Below are 21,730 nucleotides of genomic sequence, written 5' to 3' on the forward strand. Positions count from 1 at the left end.
TATTCTTGTACTTTTTTTTATTTTCCAGTTCATTTTATTGTAATGTTTTACTAATTTCTTGCTATTGTTTTTTTTTTTTTCTTTTTTTGATATTGCCCTTTTTCCATGTTTTTGAAAGAAATCAAGATAATTTATTCAGATTTCAATGGGTTAATATCACATCATGTGATCAACTATTTCGGGTCTTTTATGGCATTTGTTGTACTAAATTGACTCGTGATTGTGTCTGGTGAAGCAGTTGTGTTTAGGACTGCAAGAGATGCAGCCAGATTGTGTTTAATTTTGAGGAGCAATTTGCATTACCACATCTGCAGGCCTGTGTTTGTGCACATGGGCAGGCTTCTTGAGTGTGCACGCATTTGTATTTGTGGGCGCACAGGGACAGAGAGAGAGAAGAGAGGGAGTTTGAAGGCCTGTAGGTATGGAGGACATGAGAGGGAGGGGGGACGGGCCCTGATGCTGATGTCTCTGCTGTAACCTTGGTTGCTATCGAACAGCAGCAGGGTCTGCCCTTCCCTTTTAGTCATTGGTTTGCCACTCTGACCACAAGCCATGTGGTTTGGGTGACAACCAATGAAATAGAGGTGATGCTCCTTTAATAGTGCTCTGTCTTAAAGAGACAGCATCGTGCACCTTGTTTGTTTTATTCTACAAAATCTCCCTGTGTTGCACATCTCTGTTAATGAATGGCAATGTTCTTCATGTGTACAATCAGTCAGGCTTATGATGGAAAAAAAAAGTCTGAGGGAGAGATAACAGCAGAGTGCTTAAAGGACATTATATATGAGTGTGTATGTGTGTGTGTGTGTGTGTGTGTGTGTGTGTATACATTTATGCGTGTGCACATGCAATGTGCAGAGTCTCCTGGGGTAAACAGAGTCTCTGTGAATATGTCGCTGCCTTTTTGCAGCCGCATCCAAGCTACAGAAATCCTCCACATAGTGCTTACATGGAGGTACACATGAATATTCCCACTCAGTCTCTCACTCTTACTCACACCCTTGCACACACACATATTTTCGACAGACGTACATGCTGTCTTGTTGCACATGCGCAGTCTGGCTGAGAGCAGAAGCAGACGCACACACACACACACACACATGCATGCCCCTGCAGCCACACTGCCTGATTAGCTTGCGAGAGCTGTCTACAGCATCCAGGGAAATGGCGCAAGAGGCAGAGCATTGGAGGAGGAACGGCAGCCTGAAGCGGCAGGATTAGACCTCTGGCAATTTGGCCAGCTGAGGCATGGATTGATTTAGAGCAGGGGACTGGGCTACGGAGCTATCAGGACGCAGCCTGACTGACTGAGGACTGGCTGTGTGTTGCCGAGAAACAGTGTGAGACGGCACAGGCGGACTGATGCACTGGTAGGACTGGGCCGGGCCTCTGGATCCGTACCGTGGGGGAGGGGCAGTCGACGCAGGGAGAGGGAGCCTGTTTTTCCAGACCACAGCTCTGGTGTGATTCTTCAGCCTGACCGTCTGCTACAGGCCTGCCTGCATCCCTCTCTGTGTCTTTCTCTCTCTCCCGCTCACATCCTCTCCATCCTTGTTTTTCTCTTGCTATTGTCATCTGCTTCTCCCTTCTCCCTTCCCCGATGTTCCTGCTGTCATCCAAGCTCCCTTTACCTTTATCGTTCGATACTACGGTCATCTCTCCGTCCTGTTGTCACCATCAGTCCGTCCCTCTCACCTCCATCATCTAAATTTTTTATCACTGTTCGTCAAGCAGCTACAGCCCTCGCAACATCATTTTTTTGCTCATATCTCTCTCACATTCCCACTCATCTCCTCCATCTGCTCCTCTCTGTGCCCTTCAGACAGTCCCCCGCTCCCTCTCCTTTTCTGTTTCCCTCCATCTTCCCTCTTTTAGCTCCCATCCACCTCTACCCTGCAGTGACTGTAGATTTGGGTCAGTCCGCTCAGCAAATGGGATGAGATGTAGTCTCCACCGTAGCCGGATCCAGGGGGCTCCTGGTCTGCCCATCAGGGGGACCCTCACCTACAGACCACACTGAGGCTGGAGCCTGACTCTGGACTGACTGGGTGGCCTGCTCTGGGGTGCTGCATGTAGGCAAGGACAGTCTGCACCAGCAGCCCCTACCCTCACCCCCTTCCCCCCCGTTCCTTCGCCCGCTCTCGGGGCAGCCGTCGCTCTGGAGTGTTCCGGCCTGACTGGCTGTGGCCTCTCCTCACACACCCTGACGACGCCCTCATGCCACTGGGGCACCCGCAGTGCCCCCACTCCGCTCCACTACCGCACCTCCTGCCTGTGCCATCGGCCCAAACCCCCCGTCGCCCTCAACATGGGTGTGGTGGAGGCCATTGACCCAGCGCCATCCCCCTGCCCCTCGCCTGTACCAGGGGGCTACAGGCTGCCCCGCTCCTCCAGCTACAGTCCCCTGCAGGGGAGGGCAGGGGCAGAGCTGGACCTCGGTGCTGCCGCTGGAGGGGTTCTGGAGGGGGGTGGGACGGCGGCGGAGCGCAGGACGCCCTTAGTGGATCTGTTCTGTGAGACCTGCTCCAGGCCCTGGCTCATCGGATGGTGGGACCAGGTAGGGCTCGGAGAGCTTGCAGAGGGCAAACAAGGCCTGGCAGTGGCCATCTTGGATAAATGCTGTGGACTCTTCAAGTGTAACTGCTACATCTAAGCATCATCTGTTTGCCTACTCCATGTTACTGTGTGTCTTTTTTCTTTAAAACAGCAGTAGTGGTGTCAGTTTGTGAACTATATGTGTTTACATGTTCATTACATACTGAATTTATGTGATGAAGGAAGGTTTTGTGGGTCTGACAAGGTGAGAAACTATAGAGCAGGATATTGGTGAGTGTGTTTCCCAACATAATTTATACACAAATCCACTAAAGGGGATAAAGGCACAGAGTTTATTAATTCTGCTCTGCCCAACGTTGCAGCAGCACTGTAAACAAAAAGACAATATCAGTCTCATTCTTCATCCTCCTATATATATTTCTGTCCTTTGAGAACACACTGAGCTTAAAATCTAAGATAATATCTAAAGGAGTTTATGATGAGCAGTAGTCTAGCTGTTTCTACTGCATGTATGTTGCAGTGTCACATTACATCCATTTCCATCCTCCACACCTGCGTCCCACATCCCTCTGTGTCTCTCTCCTGCTACCCTGAGGCTGGCCTCAATACACACTCAAGGAAGCCAAGCGTATTGTCAGTGAAGGACAATGCTTATTGTCTCAGGACTGGGTAGATGTTTCTTTTTCTTCCTTTTCCTCGGGTTCACTAACATGTCACATCTATAAAAATGCTGTGTGAATTTTCTTTCATATGTCAGGTTTGCATTAGATCCTTGTGGCCCTGTGTTATCAAAACAAATTCTGTTTTTTTGTCTTTATTGTTTTTTTGTGTAACGTTAGGCACATTAGGATGTATAAGTTTCTTCTCTGCTGATTTTTGCACAGTCTGAATTAATGCAGGTTCGGAGGAGGATCACATTTAACACGTGTGTTATTCGATTATTGTTATACGTGATAGGCAAAATAAAGCACTCCAGGGCTCCACACATACGCAGGTGTATCACTGTGTTTGTGGTCATGTCTGTGCAGCGTTCGCATGTTTGCCTCATTAGTCAGTGTCAGAGGAAGAGTGTTGTTTGTCCTGGCACTCGGACTGGCACCGTGGAAGTGTTGGTTGGCAGCTATGACTCAGCGTTACAGCATTAGGGAAGGAAAGAACGAGAGAGAGAGAGAAGGAGAGAGAGAAAGGAGGAGGTTTGGACTGAGCCTGCTGCTTAAGTGTGCCACAGGGCTTGACTTGCTTTCCTAGCTCCTGGTGACTGATTCTGCCTGATTGCTTTTACGATACGCCGTCAGAGCACCTACTTGCTTGGCCTATCATGTAACGAGCGCCAGGCTGGATGGGAAGGGGTGAAAAAAAGGGAGATAACTTGGAGGGATGGAAAGGAGAGGAAAGATGGAGGGTGTGCATGGAGTGTGTGAAATGGCAGGGAGGAAAAGTGGAGCGTGTGACAGAGGAGGATTTTGGGGCTCGAGGGCAGTAGTGGAGAGTGATGTTTACCTCAAGAGGGAGGGAGGAGCAGATGTAAGTAACGGAGAGATGTAGAGAGGAAGACAGCAGAGGAGGGGAGGGTTGACCTTGGTAAAGGTCAGAGGCACCTGCCTACTCCCTCAGATTGTCACCCAAGCAGCCACCGCTCTCACATCAAGCTGAAGGACTGACTGTGAGGAGGCAGTTGCCACGGCAACTGCTCTGGTTGCCATGGAGATTGTTATGTGTGAAAGATCAGTCAGTAGGACACAGACTGAAGGGGTCTTGTCCGAATCGCTTTGTGCCTTCACATGACTTTGTGCAGCAGGCTAACTATTGAACCTCCAAAACATTATCTATCAAAATAAAAGAATAACGGAGAACATTCAGGAACAGTGTTCTTCTGTCTGCAGGGATAATGTATTCACTTAATCACATTTGTGCCTGTACTGCAAGGACCCGCAGACTGCTTGTTCATGATTGCCACTGTAGATGTACAGAAGAAATGCATATAAAACATAACTGCAGCATACAGTATAAATCCATGTCAATCAAAATGCAAACACATTGAATTGGGGGTATTGAACAGTATGTTCTCAAAAAGAGAACGCATGATGCATCATTGATTTTCTCACCCTTTAGTGAATAAAGCCAGAATGAGGGTGATAATTTATTTTCTCATATTTGACTCACAGGGATGTTTTGTTGTTATTTATCAGTACAAATAAAATCCGAAGAACAATGTCAAAGGAATTCTTCACCCACACAATGATCATTGCAGATCATATATGTTATGTTGAATTCATAAGTAAAAATTGTTTTTCTTACACATCTCCAGTGAACAAAGAATCAAAAAAATGGAGAGGATTATTGGATTAATTACAGTAACAACAGTAATAAAAAATGTTAATGCATCCGTTAGCAATCTCTCACAACTCATGCAGTGGAAATAAAACTCAGCAAAAAGAGGGTGGTCAGGACAGTTGACAAATCTGTGTGGTAGGACCAGCTTTGTTTTACTTGAGAAGTATCTCTGTTCCACTTGAGCTGGCGAATTTCTGTATTTATTTCTGATGATGTCCTTTATTTATTTTTTGTGTTTTGATGCCTGCTGCACATCAGATTGCATTTTCCTAAAACCTTACTATGTAAAACACTATTGTGTACATGTAGGGTGCCTGGGCACACATGTGGGTTTGAACCCCAGTTATGCCAATGCATGCATTTGATCAGGCACAATATTCGTCCGTACATGCATTAGACTGTTTATGCAGGAGTTTGGTAAATAGTAAATTTTTAGCCAAAATACATGCATTTGGGGAGTCCTGAGCATATGACTGGATAAATAAGATTTGGATTATACTGCATGAGTTGTGTCAGAGTTTATAAACAGATGTTTTGATATAACTTTGCTGTTATTAAACGTTGACCCCTATCACTTCAATTCATAAGGAATTTTGTCCATTTCTGGATTCTTCTCACTGTGGAGGCATGCAACAAAAACAAACTTTTCTTTACTAATTCAATGAAACATGGGGAGAGTAATTCATATAAAAATGACAGTTTTCTGGGTGAACTTTTCCTTTAAAAATTCACAAAATTCATTCCACACCTTTCAATGTCGTTGGATATGCCACTAACCCTTTATGCAACATATGCACTCACTTTCTCCGTTTGTTTGTCCTTCAGTTCAAGAGGATGTTGAACAGGGAGCTGTCCCATTTGTCAGAGATGAGTCGCTCAGGGAACCAGGTGTCAGAATACATCTCCACTACCTTTCTAGGTAAAACAAACCTGTCGTCCTTTTGTGACCAACTTCTATAACGAGTGTCAAATTGACCCCAGGTCAAGCGAAACCCATAGGTTTCTATCCTGGCTGACTTCTTACTCTTCCCCCCACCCAGATAAGCAGAACGAGGTGGAGATCCCATCCCCGACCTTGAGGGAGAGGGAGAAGCCCATGTGCCACATCAGTGGTGTGAAGAAGCTCACACACAGTTCCAGCCTTTCAAACTCCAGCACGCCTCGATTCGGCGTGAAGACTGAACACGAGGATGCATTAGCCAGGGTAAGTTAATCATTATCTTCCTGTGTTTTCTATTGTGTGCATGACTTATATTTTTATGCTGCCTAGCTGCAGCAAAAATGTTCTCTTGTGGCACAATCAAGACCTAAACAGAACTTAATGGATGTAAAATATGCTGACCAAAGCAAGTTATTGCATAGAACAACAAAAAACAGACATGCTTTCTCTAAACAACTGTTATACCTGGTCATATGAAAAGTTAAAGGGAATATGCACTGTTGTCACGCAGTAGATGATCTGATATCACAACTTAAAAGGCATTTCAAAGCAGAAAACACACCTTTAAATATCACCTGTAACTGAGAATCTTCTCAGGTTGATGAAAGATTAAAACTTTTATTTAATGTTATAAACACAACTTTTAGAGTCTGGTGGGATATAAGAAGTTTGGTAGGACTTTTCCTCCCTCTTGCCAGTATGGGTAACAGAGATCCCAAAATAGGGCCACAACGAAGAGCCTTCGTTACATCTACTTTTCTATTTTGTTTTTTTCATACGGAACCAAACACAGCAGGCATCTCACTCCAGTGAAGGATTTTAGACAGCATGCCGGCATTACAAAAGCAAAAGAGGTGTGATTGGCGTGACATATAACACAACAGTGTCAGCCTCAAGTGTGACACCTCAGGCAATCCTTCCTAAACAATAACAAAGTTATAACGTGGCAATAAAAATTATGTACCGTCTCTGTTATATGGCGGGTGATCACCTCGGATGGTAAGGAGCTACCCGACCTTATTGTCTCCTCAGTTTGTAGACATTTTCGGTTGCTGTTCTTCCTCTTTGAGTTAGCTGCTGACTGCTGCTGGATGCTTTTTAAACCTCCCCATGGGGGTTTGCACACATAACACAATGTCAAAACGTCATATCTCTTCTGTCCTCCTGGCTGTCCCTTTTATATAGACGTTGATTTGGCGTTGTTGCCATCTTCACTGTCAGCTTAAAGGCAAAACAACTCTGTCCTAATTCTGTGATTGTACCCTTTATACAGAGCAGCAAGGTGGAATAATGGCACAACCACCTTAAACAAGCAGTATTAAAGAGGTTATAGACTTTTATGTGAAAAGAAAACTGTACTTTCATTTGATCATTATGAGAAATATAATATACCACATTTTTTCTTTTTTTTCCCCAGATATATTCAGATATAAAGTTTTTTAACATAGCCGAAAACAGACAGTAGTCATTGTGATCAATCTTCTGCACTGGAAAATATAGTTTCTGTTGCATTCTGGGGCTTTGGTATAGAGCATTTTCTAAATATTATAAAGGCAAACCTGCATTCATGCCCAAAGATTCAACATTGATTAAGCAAACCGGCTACAAATATGGAAATCTGCAAATAACACTTCAGTTTGTAATGGGACAAAGGAAACTCAATTTAGACTACTACACCACATGCAGATTACTCCCAGCTTAGACATAAAAAGGATCACAATAAATCTGAAATGTGCATGAGGAGGAATACTGTGGCTAGGGAGTTTTATTCATTGTGTTTGTACTGGCTAATACTGGAATACTGGAAAAACATAGAAGATGTTACACTTAATTCTTGACATTAAAAAGACTCTCTGTGTGTATTTGAGCTGTCAGACACAACTTAAAAGTGTACATTTTAAAAGACCTCTATATATCTTTACTTTCAATGCAAAAAATATATATACTGTGGAAATGGATAGACTGTAAAAGTCCTACAGTATCTGGCCGTCTCAGTGTTATTTCTGATGTAAAACCTATGAAATATTGGACATACAGGTCTAAATGTATGATTAAGGTATTCTATAAGAATTGGTCCCCAAACAGCTATTGTACTGAAAGGTCCGGTGGATCACAGAGAGACTCTATAGGATGCTTAACTGATGTGCTGTGGGGTTACACTTATTATTTTATGTTAGATTTTTTTGTTTTTGATGACATTGCCTCCCTCTTTTTGTTCCCATTGTTTAGTTTGTCTGTGCAATGGTTTGTGTCAGCCTTTTTTGATGCTGTAGGTACACACACACACACACACACACACACACACACACACACACACACACACACACACACACACACAAAAAAAAAATAAGAGAGATCTGGACTAAGCCCTGAATATCCTGAAATCCTAGAAATGCCCCTCCGTGCACCTGACCTGTGCATATCTGCTGCGACTGGACTTTCCTGGTTTAGAAATTTTATCTAATGAATATTATTAATTTATCTTTGCTCTACTACCTACCTCCACCTTTATGGGTGTATTTGGATGGAAAACCGCTAGATTGTTGCATTGATTTGGGTTTCTGTTGTCTTTTGTGCCTTCAGGAGCTGAACGACTTGAACAAGTGGGGCCTTAATATCTTTCATGTGGCAGAGTTCTCTAATAACCGACCCCTCAGCTGCATAATGTTTGCCATCTTCCAGGTGAGACACACGAAGACTGATTTTGAATAACAATGGATTTTATATCATATATCGTGTAGCATGACTTATCAGTGACTGTCTCTGTTGCAGGAGAGAGATCTACTGAAGACCTTTCGGATCCCTGTGGATACGTTTGTCACCTATGTGATGACCCTGGAGGACCACTACCATGCCAATGTGGCCTACCACAACAGCCTCCACGCTGCAGATGTCACTCAGTCTACTCATGTACTGCTATCCACACCAGCTCTAGATGTAAATATCTCTTCCGGTCTGCACACATCTAACTTCACATGCACAGACTTTCAGAAACACACAAAAAGTGATTTGGTTTATTTTGTCATGTTTACATATTTCAATTGCCTATAAAATGTCCATTCAACTGAGTCAAGTAATTCTAACATGAGCCAAAAAAATGCAGTTTATGTAACTAAATCCAATAGATGAATGATGAATATACTATGAGAATTCATGCAGATATAGCTTAGAGAATTGACCTTTTTTACTTTATTAAAGTTAAAAAATGCTGTGTATTTCAAATATGTCCTTCAACATATTTCAAATGCAAAGAATTTATTTACATTAATTACATAAACTTTATCAAACTAAATGCAACATTTTTCAAATACACTAAATGTATTGAGAGTAATCACATAAACTTAATTAAAGGGAATTAGGTCAGTTCTATGAGTTAAAGTTACATAAAGTCTAATATTCTATTCATCTCAGTTTTAATAAATTTAATTTTATGAACGGTATTTTTTTGGTTTATGTTAGAATCACTTAACTCAGTTTGATTAAATTGCTATATGTAATTGAAAGATATAAACCTGTAGATAGACCAAATAATTTCTTTGACTGTGCAAGGCCCATTACAAAGAATACAGCAGCCAAAGGCAAATTTGAACAGTCAGTTAACCCTTGTTTCTCCCTTTTCTCTTTAATTTTACAGGCGGTGTTCACGGATCTAGAGATACTAGCTGCATTATTTGCCGCTGCCATCCATGATGTGGACCACCCAGGAGTGTCAAACCAATTCCTCATAAACACAAGTGAGTTGAAATTATGATAAGAGACACACAAGCATATGAATTATAATAACAAAAACAGAATGGGGAAAAACAAATAACATCATGATGGCAAGGTCAAACAAAAAGCCGCTTTTGTGGAAAAATTCAAATGGTTTCGGACTAAATACACCTGACAGCCCATGTGTTGAATGTGACCAGTAAATCTCAACAAAGGGAAGAAAGCCCCAAAGAACCAGTTTAATAATGACCGTGCTCGTCTTTTGCCAAGTAAAAGTCTCTGATTTTAGAAAGACCAAAAGGCAGGGAGTTAACTCCACTATGTGAGAATTAGATGAGACCACTTTTCTGGGTCAGCTATTAATGCCTGGCATTTAATTTATTTCTACCCAGTAAAGGTTTGTCTTAATGGTTAATTTTAAACTGTTATTTTAAAAGTATGCTATGCATGATTGTCGTTACTGTTAGTAAACATGCTGGCCAGTAAAAGTGTTAGTAAAATCCACCCCAGATTCACTCTCATTGGGTGTTTTGCCTGGATTTATTTGTATTTTTTCAGTGCTGTGGCTCTTGGAAGCCTGCTGCTTACTATCTGGCATCTGGTCATTACCTTTTCATAAAGCTTTAATCTCATCTGAGTGCTGTGGGGGTAAAACATACCGAACAAACACAGTAACTAAGAAAATACAGTAAGAGGACAGAGTCTTTAGAAAATATACCGACACACACTTAAAGTGTTTTTTATGTGACGATTGAGAGGGATTACTTCTTTATGAGTCTATACATTGTTTTTTGTTTGTTTGTTGAGGAAATACCTGCATAGTATATATATCTTTAAATATCTATCATGTTAGTTTTCTGTAAATATGACAGTAGTCCATATTGTTTCAGTTAAATCACATTAGCACTAAATCATCACTAATCATCATGCTGCAAAGCATGAGAAAATACATTTTAGGCAACAATATTTCCCAGACCATTAAGAACTGAGATTTCATATTTGAGATGAAAGAATTTGGAGTATTGACATTCACAGACACTAAATTTTTAATAATTTAATGTAATTAGATGTGCTTGGACTTTCAAATAATAAACATCCTTAAACTGAAAGTTTTACATATTTTTTGCCTTTGGTACTACAGTCATCCCCAGTTTAAGTGAAAAAAGTGCCCTTTGATATATGTTTCCAGGACTCTAACACGTGCCTTTGTTAAATGGAGATATTTGCTTCTGAAGTTTTATTTGCACTTTGCATCTTCCTTTAATCAGCCAAGCGGTTGTATATTTTGAAACACTGGCACCACAGTGTGATTCTGAAATGGTGATACTGATGGGGTGATGCAAATTATATGTGCATGTGTTTTTGACTCATATGTGTTGTATGGTGCTTCCCTCAGACTCAGAGCTAGCCCTGATGTACAATGATGAGTCTGTGTTGGAGAACCATCACCTAGCTGTGGGCTTCAAGCTGCTTCATGAGGACAACTGTGACATCTTCCAGAACCTAAGCAAGAGGCAGCGACAGAGCCTGAGAAAACTTGTTATTGATATGGTGAGCACTGTCAACACACTTATTAAGAAGATCTCCCTATTCTCCTATAGTGCCACCTTTCTATTCTCCATCTTTCTGTTTTTTACACTCCTTTCATTTTTCTTTTCAGGTTTTGGCAACAGATATGTCTAAACACATGAGTTTGCTGGCAGACCTCAAGACAATGGTGGAAACCAAGAAAGTGACAAGTTCTGGAGTATTGCTGCTTGACCATTACACTGATCGGATACAGGTGAGATGTCACCTCTCACTTAATTAAACTTAAAGTTTAAGTTACTTCAATTGTAAGTTTAGCCATTCAGCAGACACTCTGATTCTGTCACAAAAGAGCTGATCATTATGCATTCAATAAATTCAGGGGCAAATTCACAAAAGCATTGCGCAGCTTTCAAGGCAGCGAAACCTGTCCAAATATAACAAAAAGAAATGTGAATTTCCTGCAAAGGGTGTAATGCTACCATAACTGTGCTGCCAAAAACATAAGCATCTCGGAGCTCCAGTGCTATTTTCAAATATTTCAGTGAGGTAATATGCATACATTTGATGCATATGCAACTGAGCTTTGTTGCAAAAACAGTCCAATTCACAAAGATCAGCACCAACAGCTACACGCAGGCAAATTACAATTGTCTTCAGAGATTTGTTGATGACCATGCTATATTCTTTTATGGTCTGAAGGTGTACATTTGAAAACAACAACAGTGACAGTCCCAAATACAATTTCTCTCTTTCAAAATGAATTGCCCGGCCTAAAGTTTTGAGGAATGCCTCTGCTCTTTGTCAGTCGAAACCAGCTTGAGGTCTGATTATGTCAGTTTTCTTGTCATGCCCCCATGGCCAGAGGAATTATGTTTTTGTGTCCCATGTTTGTGATTTCTCAAGAATGCCTTTAGGGAACTTCCTCAAATTTTGGCAAAAACGTCCAGTTGGAATTATCATGAAATAATTAGTTTAGGATAGTCATAGGTCAAGGTCACTGTGACTTCACAAAACCAAATGTCTAATAAGATCAAATTATGAGGTGGAGACATTTTTTATTTCAAAGGGTCAAAGGTCAGCTTCTCTGTGACATCATAATGTTCTGCAAAAACACCTTTATGGCCATTATTCAACGCCTTAACTCAGGAACAGAGGGGGAGATATTTTGTCATATATTTTGGTGACACTAATCTTGGATGTCCACCTTCCATTTGTGGTGATTTTGGAGATCGTCTGTGCTGCTATGCTAAAAATGTGTGTGAAGCATCCATGTTTTAGAATAAGTTGCTTTTCCAACTGTCATGGCTACATGAGTGTGGACATACATAAATATAAACTGTAAGTGCAACGTGACTGGTTCTCTTGTTTGTGTCTCTGTGTTCTTGGCGCAAAGGCAATATTTATACTTTGCCATATGGATGTTTGCAATCAGATGCAAAATATAGGCATATTGCACTCAGCTGCAAATTTTATGGGCTTGTTTGCATTATAACATCATTATCACAAAAGCTTTTTTGAATTGAACCTTCACGCAGGGATGATAGCAATTACAAGTTATGCGCAATTCATGGTACTATCAGTGGCCGCAATCCGTTTTTTGTGAATTTGACTGTCAGAGTGCTAAAAATGGGGTTGTGTTTAAGAGGAAGGTTCAGTCAGATGTAAACCCTTCTTTGGCTAGAGTTGAAGTGGATTGTACAAAACAGGTCAGAACACCACCTGATGGTGAAGACCAATTTATATTCCTGTGTGTTTTTTCTCTGCAGGATGTGGCTTGTACGTTAGAGACATTGCCATGTCATAATTTAGATGCCCCTCCTCAAAATGTCAAGCATTTAGTGGTTGCACTGTGGACATTGTCTTGCATAGCCAGACCTATTTCCAATGCACTGTGTCAGATCTATAGAAAGTTTAAGGATCATCCATTATCATTCCAGCATAGGGGAAAACGCTCTGGGTTGTTTGTATATCTATAAACCAATCACCGTTGTCTTGGGTGGTGCTTGTACGTAGATCGTGTAAGGTATGCCAGCTGAAATAGCCAAATTGCAGGTTGATACCAGCAGTCTACATTCAGTCAGACTACTATGTACATGGACACTTCAAGAACTCTGACCAGGTGATCAGCATCAGGACTTGTCTAGGTTATTCCAGGTTTGTGCTGCATGACAACAAAACACTGCCTCGCCATGTTTTGTTCTAACTGTTGGGATGGTCAGCAGGTCAGCTCCAGATCTTCGAAGGCTCAAAGAAGGTTCACAAGCATGTCAGAGATATTTTTTGGTGCTGAGCCACAGTGTGATTTATAGACAAGCAGCAAGATTTTGAAATCTATTTTCTGAGTGATAGGTAACCAGTGTAAGGATTTTAGATAAAGGATACACCGCTGATCCACATCTGGAGGATCTGGTTATCAAAGACTATACTGAAAGGCAAACTGACTTGAATTTTGCAAAAAAAACCAAAAAAAAAAACAAGTATAGACTCATAATCCCTCTCAATTATCAATGAGGACTAACACGAAGTGTGCAGCTGTGCCTATATCTCCATAGACCTCGCACTCTGCCTGCATTTTCTTAATATGTTGTGTTCAGGAAATTTCTGGTTATTAACCTCGGGACAGTGATATGTTTCCGACAGCCAGCAAAAGCACGCAGGGTGTAAGGACACGGCTCTATAAAAATATAGGTACCAGATCAAAAGCAACCGACAAATCCTACTCATTCTGCCTTTGAGTATTTGATGAATGAAGTATGTGTCACTTTAATTCTTCAGTGAGGACCAAGATATGTCGTGTGGAGCAAGATTTTGCAGAAAAAAAGAGCTGCTTAGTATTATTTAAATTTAGACTGAAGGACTGGTTCATGACAGCCAGGCATGCAGATGTGTTTTTGACCTGATCTGAACTGAGTGTCAAAGATTTGAATCAGAGGTTCATTAAGAGAACCATGGAAAGGAAGGAAGAGAAACACACTCAGAGATCTCTATGTCTGTAAGAGTGCCAAGAGGGAAGTTGTTGTTGTTCTTAACTGAGGTCAGGAGAGCAGTGCCGGTTCAATACGCCAATTTGAATACTGAGAGACTGAGGTCAAGCAAGTTTTTTTGTGGGAATTCTTTGATTCAAACGTTTTGGAAAGAAATTAAAGAAACAAGTAGTTGAAACAAGTCTGTAGTTGTTGACGTTATGTGTAGGTAAAGAGTTCTTCATGCGCATTGGTGGAATGAGGTGACTTGAAGGCACACAGCAAGATGTCACAACATAATTGATTGACTTTGAAAGAGAGAGTGAAGGTGAAGTATTGAACAGAAGAGGGTCCTCACATAAAACTAAGCAGTCTCTGCAGTCGAAAGATGCAAATACATTTGAAATTGTTAATGCATGACCAGAGAAAAAAAGAGAAAAAGGGTGCTTGTGCTCAAAAGGTCTAAAACCTTCAACTACCAGAATGCATCACGCTTTACCAGACGCTCCCGCTAGTGTGTGATGTGATGTGGACGGATCCAAGTGAAACAATGGTGGCTGACAATCTCATATTAGTTGAATGGTAAGCTAAAACATGTTTCTGTAAACATTTGAGGCAAGAAATAAACAATTCAGTGAGAGAATTATGGTTTATATTTGATCAGTGCTGCTTAGTTTTACCGTTTGATCTCCATTTATTCAGCTTTTCGAGTTTTACTGTGCAGGAAGCCCATAAAACTCATCACAAATTCTAAAACTTCCAGCTGAACGCAGCGTTTAAATACGTTTCTGGAGACATTTTAGCAGGGAAATAAGCATTGCAGTAACATAATCTTGAATTGTATTTGATTAGCACTGCCTAGTTTTATTGTTTGACTGGATTTCAGTTTTGGCTGAGATTGAGAGAAAAAGAGAGGGGCGGGCAACTCTTGATCATCTGTATGCTCTTTGTAGGCTTTGTGGGTGACACGGGAGGGGGATAATGCAAAATTACAGCCTGTAGTTTCTCTGTTGGGGGAGGAGGAATATTTAGGCACTGGTTAAATGGAAGGAAGAGTTCATGTGCGCACACTACCCACATTGTTCTGTTTCAAAGTTGGTTGAAAATCGGCGGAATATCCCTTTAATATTGCAGGTGGCTGCTAAAACAACCTGGGCTCTGCACATTTTTGTGATAAAAGAGGAGAGCAAAGTCCCCACAAAAATGAAATGAAAAATACATTTTAACCGTTTTGATCCTGTGTCCTTGTTTCAACTCTTTTGTTATATGCCAAATATATGTCAAAAAATCAGTATCATCATATTTTTTACATCAAAACCCCTGTCTTTTTTCTTTCTGTAAAACCAGGTAAAATGTTTCACATGTTTGATGACACATCCTGCACTCAGGGGTGTTTATAAAAGTTCATCCATTAAAATGGGGCTTTGTACGACTAGTTCACCACACCGGTCATATAAAACCACACTTCCCTGTTTGTTAGTTGTAGTGGCTAACAGAGCAATGTGGAGAGAAATGAAAGAGATGTGTGTTTATATATAAGTGAGCAGGATCTTTGTTTTCATTTCCAACACACTATGGCGGAGGTTGAATTCATTCATCTCTCCGTCATCCTCCTCCTGATTTAACTGCGGTGGAGGTGTCTGTGGACACAGTCCACTCAGCAGTGGACTTTGCTGTAGCTTCGTATCATGATCACAAGCCGACTTTTTAGCAGTCCAATCAAATGCAAAGGACTCAATTTAAATCCCTCTTGTAACTGCATTCACATACTCCTTGGGTGGTCCTATTATCTAAATTGCGAAGTTGTTCTTCCAACTTTGGTGCTTTCATGAGCATTTTTGTTGCAATGAGGAAAATTCATGGATGCAACAACAAAGATGTATTTTATTGCTCAGAGCTTTCAACGTCCCAGTTAAGATTCATGTTGCTAAAACAGTTTGAAGCTTCATATTACAGTCATTTTGTCCCAGACTTGTTGCTGCACCACTATTCCCTAAAATATTGCTTTATTTGACCTGTTATCAGTATCAGTGCTAATAAATAACGTTTCTAACTAACCTAGGCCAACCTACTTACATTTATATGCAATACATAAATGGATAAATGTCTCTTGACGTCAACAAAACATTTTCTTTCATCTGCCATCTACAGGGTTAAAGTGAAAAATGAATGTGTTTGGGGTGTATTGAGCATAGGACTGGATAAATAAGACTTGAATTATGCTGTTTAAGTTGAAGTTTCCAGTTCAGGTTATTGTTATTTACAGTAACTGCAGGAGTTTTGTGAAAGTTTGTCAAAGGATGGTTTGATAAAGATTTGCTCTTATTAAATGGGGACCCTGATTAGTCCAGTTCTTGAAAAATGTGGCTTTTTGGGGGGGGATTATGTGCTCACTCTGGGGGCATGAGACAAAAACAAAGTTTTCTTCACAAATTTAAGGTGAAATGTGCCCAGTAAATGATATACAAATAGTCATTTTGTGGGTATTTCTTTAAAGGCAGATGAACTCTTCATTTCTGAATGCAGTGTTTATTCCTTTGCATATAACCAATATAGTGTGTGACATGTGACTTTGTGTTTGTGCAGGTGTTGAGGAACATGGTGCACTGTGCTGACCTGAGCAATCCCACCAAGCCCCTGGCTGTGTATCGACAATGGACGGAGAGAATCATGGAGGAGTTCTTCAGGCAGGGAGATAAGGAGAGAGAGCGAGGGATGGAGATCAGCCCCATGTGCGACAAACACACCGCATCTGTGGAAAAGAGCCAGGTAAATGATCGGCTCTGAAATATAAACGTGCAAATATGATTCTGTGCACAACTGGATAAGTGTTAATGCTGTGGGCGTGGTGATAACCACGGTGTGGAGAGTGATGTGTCATCTCTGATCACAGCAGTCTTCCTCGTACATTTTTAATGCTGATTCGTAGGGAGTGAAGTGACACCACTGTGATTTATATGATGTCAGTCACATTCTTTTTTTCTGTGTGCAGGTGGGTTTTATTGACTATATTGTCCACCCGCTGTGGGAGACATGGGGGGACCTCGTGCACCCTGACGCCCAGGACATCTTGGACACTCTGGAGGACAACAGGGACTGGTATCAGAGCACGATCCCACAAAGCCCCTCGCCACCTCCTGTGTGTCAGGATAAGGAACTTAACGCCTGCATGGACAAGTTTCAGTTTGAGCTCACCCTCGAAGACAGCTCTCAGAGAGAGGAGGGAGACGAGGGAGACAAGCCTACGCCAAACCACGTGGCCGGGGACTGCAGTCAGGGGGAGGAGGAGGAGGAGGAGGAGGAGGGTAAAAAAGAAGAAGACATAATGGCAGAGGAGGAAAATGAGGACATAATAGAAGAGGAAGATGAGGTGGCGATGGAGGAGGAGGAGGCGGAGGAGGAGCTGAAAGCTCACTTGGAGGTGAGATCAGAAAAGGAGAGACTTTCTGACACAAGTCCTGTAGAGGAAGAGGAAGATTCTTCTTCACAAGCTGAAGATACATGAGTTCCGCTCCTGTATCTCACTCCTCACTTGCACACATAATCTTGTTCATCCTTTCAATGGCCAAACCAAGAACAAATAAGACTGCAATGACAATACAGACCTTTAAATATATTTTTCAAAAAGGGAATAAATTAAAATTGCTTCAAGAGAAGGTAATTACACAGCAACTGTAGATTTGGAGCGGTGACAAGTCCTCCGACTGATTTCACAACAAACTTTAGACTAAGAGGAATTTAGGAGAGCATTAACGACGGGCAACCGAAGAAAGCGTAGCACTCTGGGACTGAAATGCACACATGCAAACAAACAGAAAATGATAGCAGGAACAAGTGATGTGGAATACACCAATTCAACGTGTGTTTGTGCATGCATCAGTCATGCAGTATAACTGGAGTCCTTTCTTGACTGTATGTTTGTATGTGTGCATTGACACGAGGGACAATGATCAGTGATGAATCTCTTTGGAAAAAGCCATCTCTTAATGGAGTATTAACTAGTCAGTCAGTATTAGTAATTCATGTTCGTTAGAACCTCAACAGAAACTGTTCTCCTCAGAAAAGCTACACATCCGAGTGACTTTTTTTTTTTCCATTTCTGTCGGAAAGAAAAATAGGCAAATCCATAGAGTTGGAGGAGGAGCAGAGAGGAAAATACCAGAAGGCAAAGAAGATGCTGCGATGAAGGGGCCGCCGGGTCCCATACCCCTTTTCCCTTTACGAGGAGAGTGCTACTGGTGCAAGATGGCTCTGTGCCTTTCTGAAACACCAGCTTCCTGAACGGAGCTGTCGTGAAGCAATGCATTGTGGGACAGGAGTGTCTGATTTTGTTATCATTTTTTGATTGTCTCTTGTTCAAGATCTCTCTTTACTGTTCATGGTATTGTGGTGTGTATCTCACACGTACAGTTTTCTGTGGTGATATGTTTTTGAGCTGTAAGTCTTCCTTTTGTTGCTCTTCTGGTAATATTAATAACTCAGAACTCTAGATGCAGAGCAATCACTACCACCACCACCGCAGCCGCCAGTGGACTCTTTCCAGCTTATGTTTTTTTTTCTTATTAGAATGCTTTTTTTTAAAACTTTCTGAGAATAAGCCATGTGATGCTTTGAAGCATAAGTTTTGCCTATTTTCTATTTAACAGTTGCTAAATACGTTGAAGGGATACAGAATTATTTCATCAACAGAACAAATTTCCACTCGCCATCTCACACCCACTTGCACTGTGTGGTCTCCTCATACACACCGGTTCTCACCAAAGTAAAGGATGAGAAGCTTCAGTGGGTGAAGTGATTTGAAGGAACACGGATGAATAAGAAAATCAGGGAAGCAGAATGTCAGGGGAGTGACGCGTGACTTGGCCAAAAGGTGGTCTGGCAGTCCCTAATCATCCTTGTTATGTTTGATGCTTTTTTGCCTTAATGTCTGATGCAGGATACATACCTGCCAGTATGTAGATTTCTAAAATATATAATAGATATCCTAGTATATTTATATCACGACTGTATGCTTATTTCTGTGAGTATCAGTGTGTCTATACACAATGTATCCAGCATTTGGAGGGGAGAGGGAAACATTGCTGCCAATTAGTTATGTTGTTGCTGTGCTCAGAACCAACATAAAGAATGTTTTTTAATCAGGAGGGTATAACGACTATCTTATAGATACCATGTTCAAGAAATAAGAAATAGGAGTTAAGGTTGTGCGGGCAGTGAGAATGAATAAGGATGTCCTTTGTTTGACCAGATATTGATTTGTTGTCATGATGGAATCGATGCGTGCATGTGTTTGTTTGCGTGGCTAATTGTGTGGCCATGAGTAAGCGAGTGAGTAACAGAGGGCAGGATGCAAAAGATGTTGTCATATGTGTCATTGTTCCCTCACTGGCATCACCACATGTTGTTGAATAGTGTTTAAGAATTCGATCAGCACAGCTTAAATAGGTCACAGTTTGTTTAGGTGTTTGTTTTTCACAGGGTAAAAAAAAATACATATAAATAATAATAATAATAATAAAAGAACATGAGTGTGGTTCTTTCGAAGGGTAAGAGCAAGTTTCTGCAGGTCAGTAACTGAGCTTATCTGAAGACACCACAGCTCGGTGCAACAGAAGCCTGTGTGTTTGAACTGCTCTGTCGCAAGATGGAGCAGAGCTGACGGGCCACAACGCAGGCTTTTATCATGTTGATGGGAATCCAGGATTACTACTGCAGTAACTTAAATAAAAGATTCCCATATGCATCAGCCTTTTACTTTAAAGATGTTGCTTTGTTTTTGTGGCTTCTTGTTCTGTCATAAGCTATAAAAACATTACTATTTAATTGCCATACAAACACGATACTGTAGCAATTGTTTCTTATTAAGAAAATTATTAAATTGATTGATTGCTGCCATTCTTTTTAAATGATGAAAAGAAAACCATGGGAAGTGTTTTCTTTGAACAGTTTGTGTACAGTTTATTTTTATATCATTCTGGTGGATGGTCTGGAAAATGAATCACGTGTTGATGATATAGCTATAAGCATTACCACTCTTGTATATAATGTAATATTGGATTGTAAATTATAAATTTATCCAAGTCATAATGATTGACAAATAACCATTTAAGGTTAAGTGAACCACTAAAGCACTGCAGGCCACATCCTCACCTTTTTTCATTCTCTGGTTCTGTTTTCGCTCACTTGTGCTAACATTTTTTTAACTGTTCACATTTATTGTTAAAAAATCAAATTTGTACCAGCACTTTATTTAGTCAGGTTTAGGGGCGGATAGTGTGTTTCAGGTAGTGTACAGTCTGTGCTGGTGGTTTGATCATTGACGGTCACCTGTTGATTATATTGCATTGGGCCAAATCACAAACCGTCATTGTGCAGTCCTCAATGTTGACCCCTTTTTCTAGAGGCATAATCAAATTAACAGTCATTATCTATTAACAGTCCATGTGAGATTGAACTTACTCGACTGATAAAGTCAGATATAAGCTCATGTTGTCACATTGGATGTGACAAGTTCAAAGGAAATAAATGTGTCCTTATCAAACTTGACCATTTATAGTCCTATCACCGCCTCTATTTCTTAGTAACTTTAATCACTAGCCTGATAGCCTAAATGTCCGTCCAGTGGTGGCCTACCTAGCTGGTTGCTGTCAGGTTATTTTGTCGCAGACTGACTCCCTCTGTGAATAATACTCTGGGCTTTAATTCATGTGTTTGTTCACAAGTAAGAAAGATTATTCAAGGGGAAAAAAAAACAACATGAAATGATTGTAATATTTGTAAATGATCTTGCTGTAATGTGTAAAATGTGTCCAAGTTATTTTTTATTATATTATTTTTATGAAAGTTTTTCCTCTTAACAGAGCTGAGGTGTCATTTTGTGAATAAATGCATTTAATAAGCAAACATCTATATATAAAACAATATTATAGTATATCAGTATATTTTTCTTTTATTTCACTGTTCGGTACTGTAAAGTGTGTTAAAAATACAAATAAAGTAAGATTTTTATAGCAAATGCAATACGATTGTCATGTTTGCTGTTACTCGAGTTTCCTTGTATACTGCTCCCTAGTTTGGCTGTTTGTTGGCAAATCAAATGTCAGCATTTTATTGATTTATTGATACATGTGTTGGAAATGTAATTTTTTTTCTAAGGGATGTTTTTTATTTATCAGAGGAGGGGGGTGGCTGGAGTGTTCACACTAGGGATGCAGGATAACATCAGCACGTAATCAGTATTAGCAGATATTGGCTTTAAAATTAAATATTGGAATCACCCGACATGCTGTTTACTGCCGATATTACAAAGTAAACCTACAGAACATCAACCCTAAGTTGAAGTATTTTTCTTATTTTCATCAATGAATTAATATTACATACATTGCAAAGCACTGTATTTTATGTCTCTATCTGTTGACGGGTCATGACAACGAGAGTATGCATAATATGAAGTTAATTCCACTAAAAAAGAGACTTGATGATCACTAAAATTAGATGGGGAAAAAAGTTGATGCATCAATATCGGTATGGGTTAAAAGGCCAAATGAGTTGTTATATATATCGGCAAAACAGATATCAGCAAAACATCCAATATCATGAATCCCTAATTCGTACTAAATGTAGGTAGTGGAGCCAATGCAACAAACAAGCAGCATAAAAATAAGTCTTACCTATATACCTATATTGGTAATGATCA

The 21,730-nt window shown here is 40.6% G+C and overlaps 1 protein-coding gene across 2 annotated transcripts in view; it reads left to right on the top strand.

The window, feature by feature from the left end:
- The window catches only part of pde4a (phosphodiesterase 4A, cAMP-specific), a 65,852-nt gene extending 44,798 nt beyond the window's left edge, over positions 1 to 21,054 (top strand). For both annotated transcript variants that reach the window (XM_042504345.2, XM_088091071.1), the window contains exons 7-15: positions 5,716 to 5,809; positions 5,931 to 6,094; positions 8,414 to 8,512; positions 8,603 to 8,767; positions 9,465 to 9,564; positions 10,938 to 11,092; positions 11,202 to 11,324; positions 16,621 to 16,803; positions 17,027 to 21,054. In XM_042504345.2, coding sequence (XP_042360279.2) covers positions 5,716 to 5,809; positions 5,931 to 6,094; positions 8,414 to 8,512; positions 8,603 to 8,767; positions 9,465 to 9,564; positions 10,938 to 11,092; positions 11,202 to 11,324; positions 16,621 to 16,803; positions 17,027 to 17,539 — 1,596 coding nt within the window. In that variant the 3' untranslated portion in view covers positions 17,540 to 21,054. The remainder of the gene's footprint in view (positions 1 to 5,715; positions 5,810 to 5,930; positions 6,095 to 8,413; positions 8,513 to 8,602; positions 8,768 to 9,464; positions 9,565 to 10,937; positions 11,093 to 11,201; positions 11,325 to 16,620; positions 16,804 to 17,026) is intronic.
- Positions 21,055 to 21,730: the final 676 nt, after the last annotated feature.

The sequence above is a fragment of the Plectropomus leopardus genome, chromosome 18, assembly GCF_026936395.1.
Source record: "Plectropomus leopardus strain MGB_pleo_1.0 chromosome 18, ASM2693639v1, whole genome shotgun sequence".
Lineage (NCBI taxonomy): Eukaryota > Metazoa > Chordata > Actinopteri > Perciformes > Serranidae > Plectropomus > Plectropomus leopardus.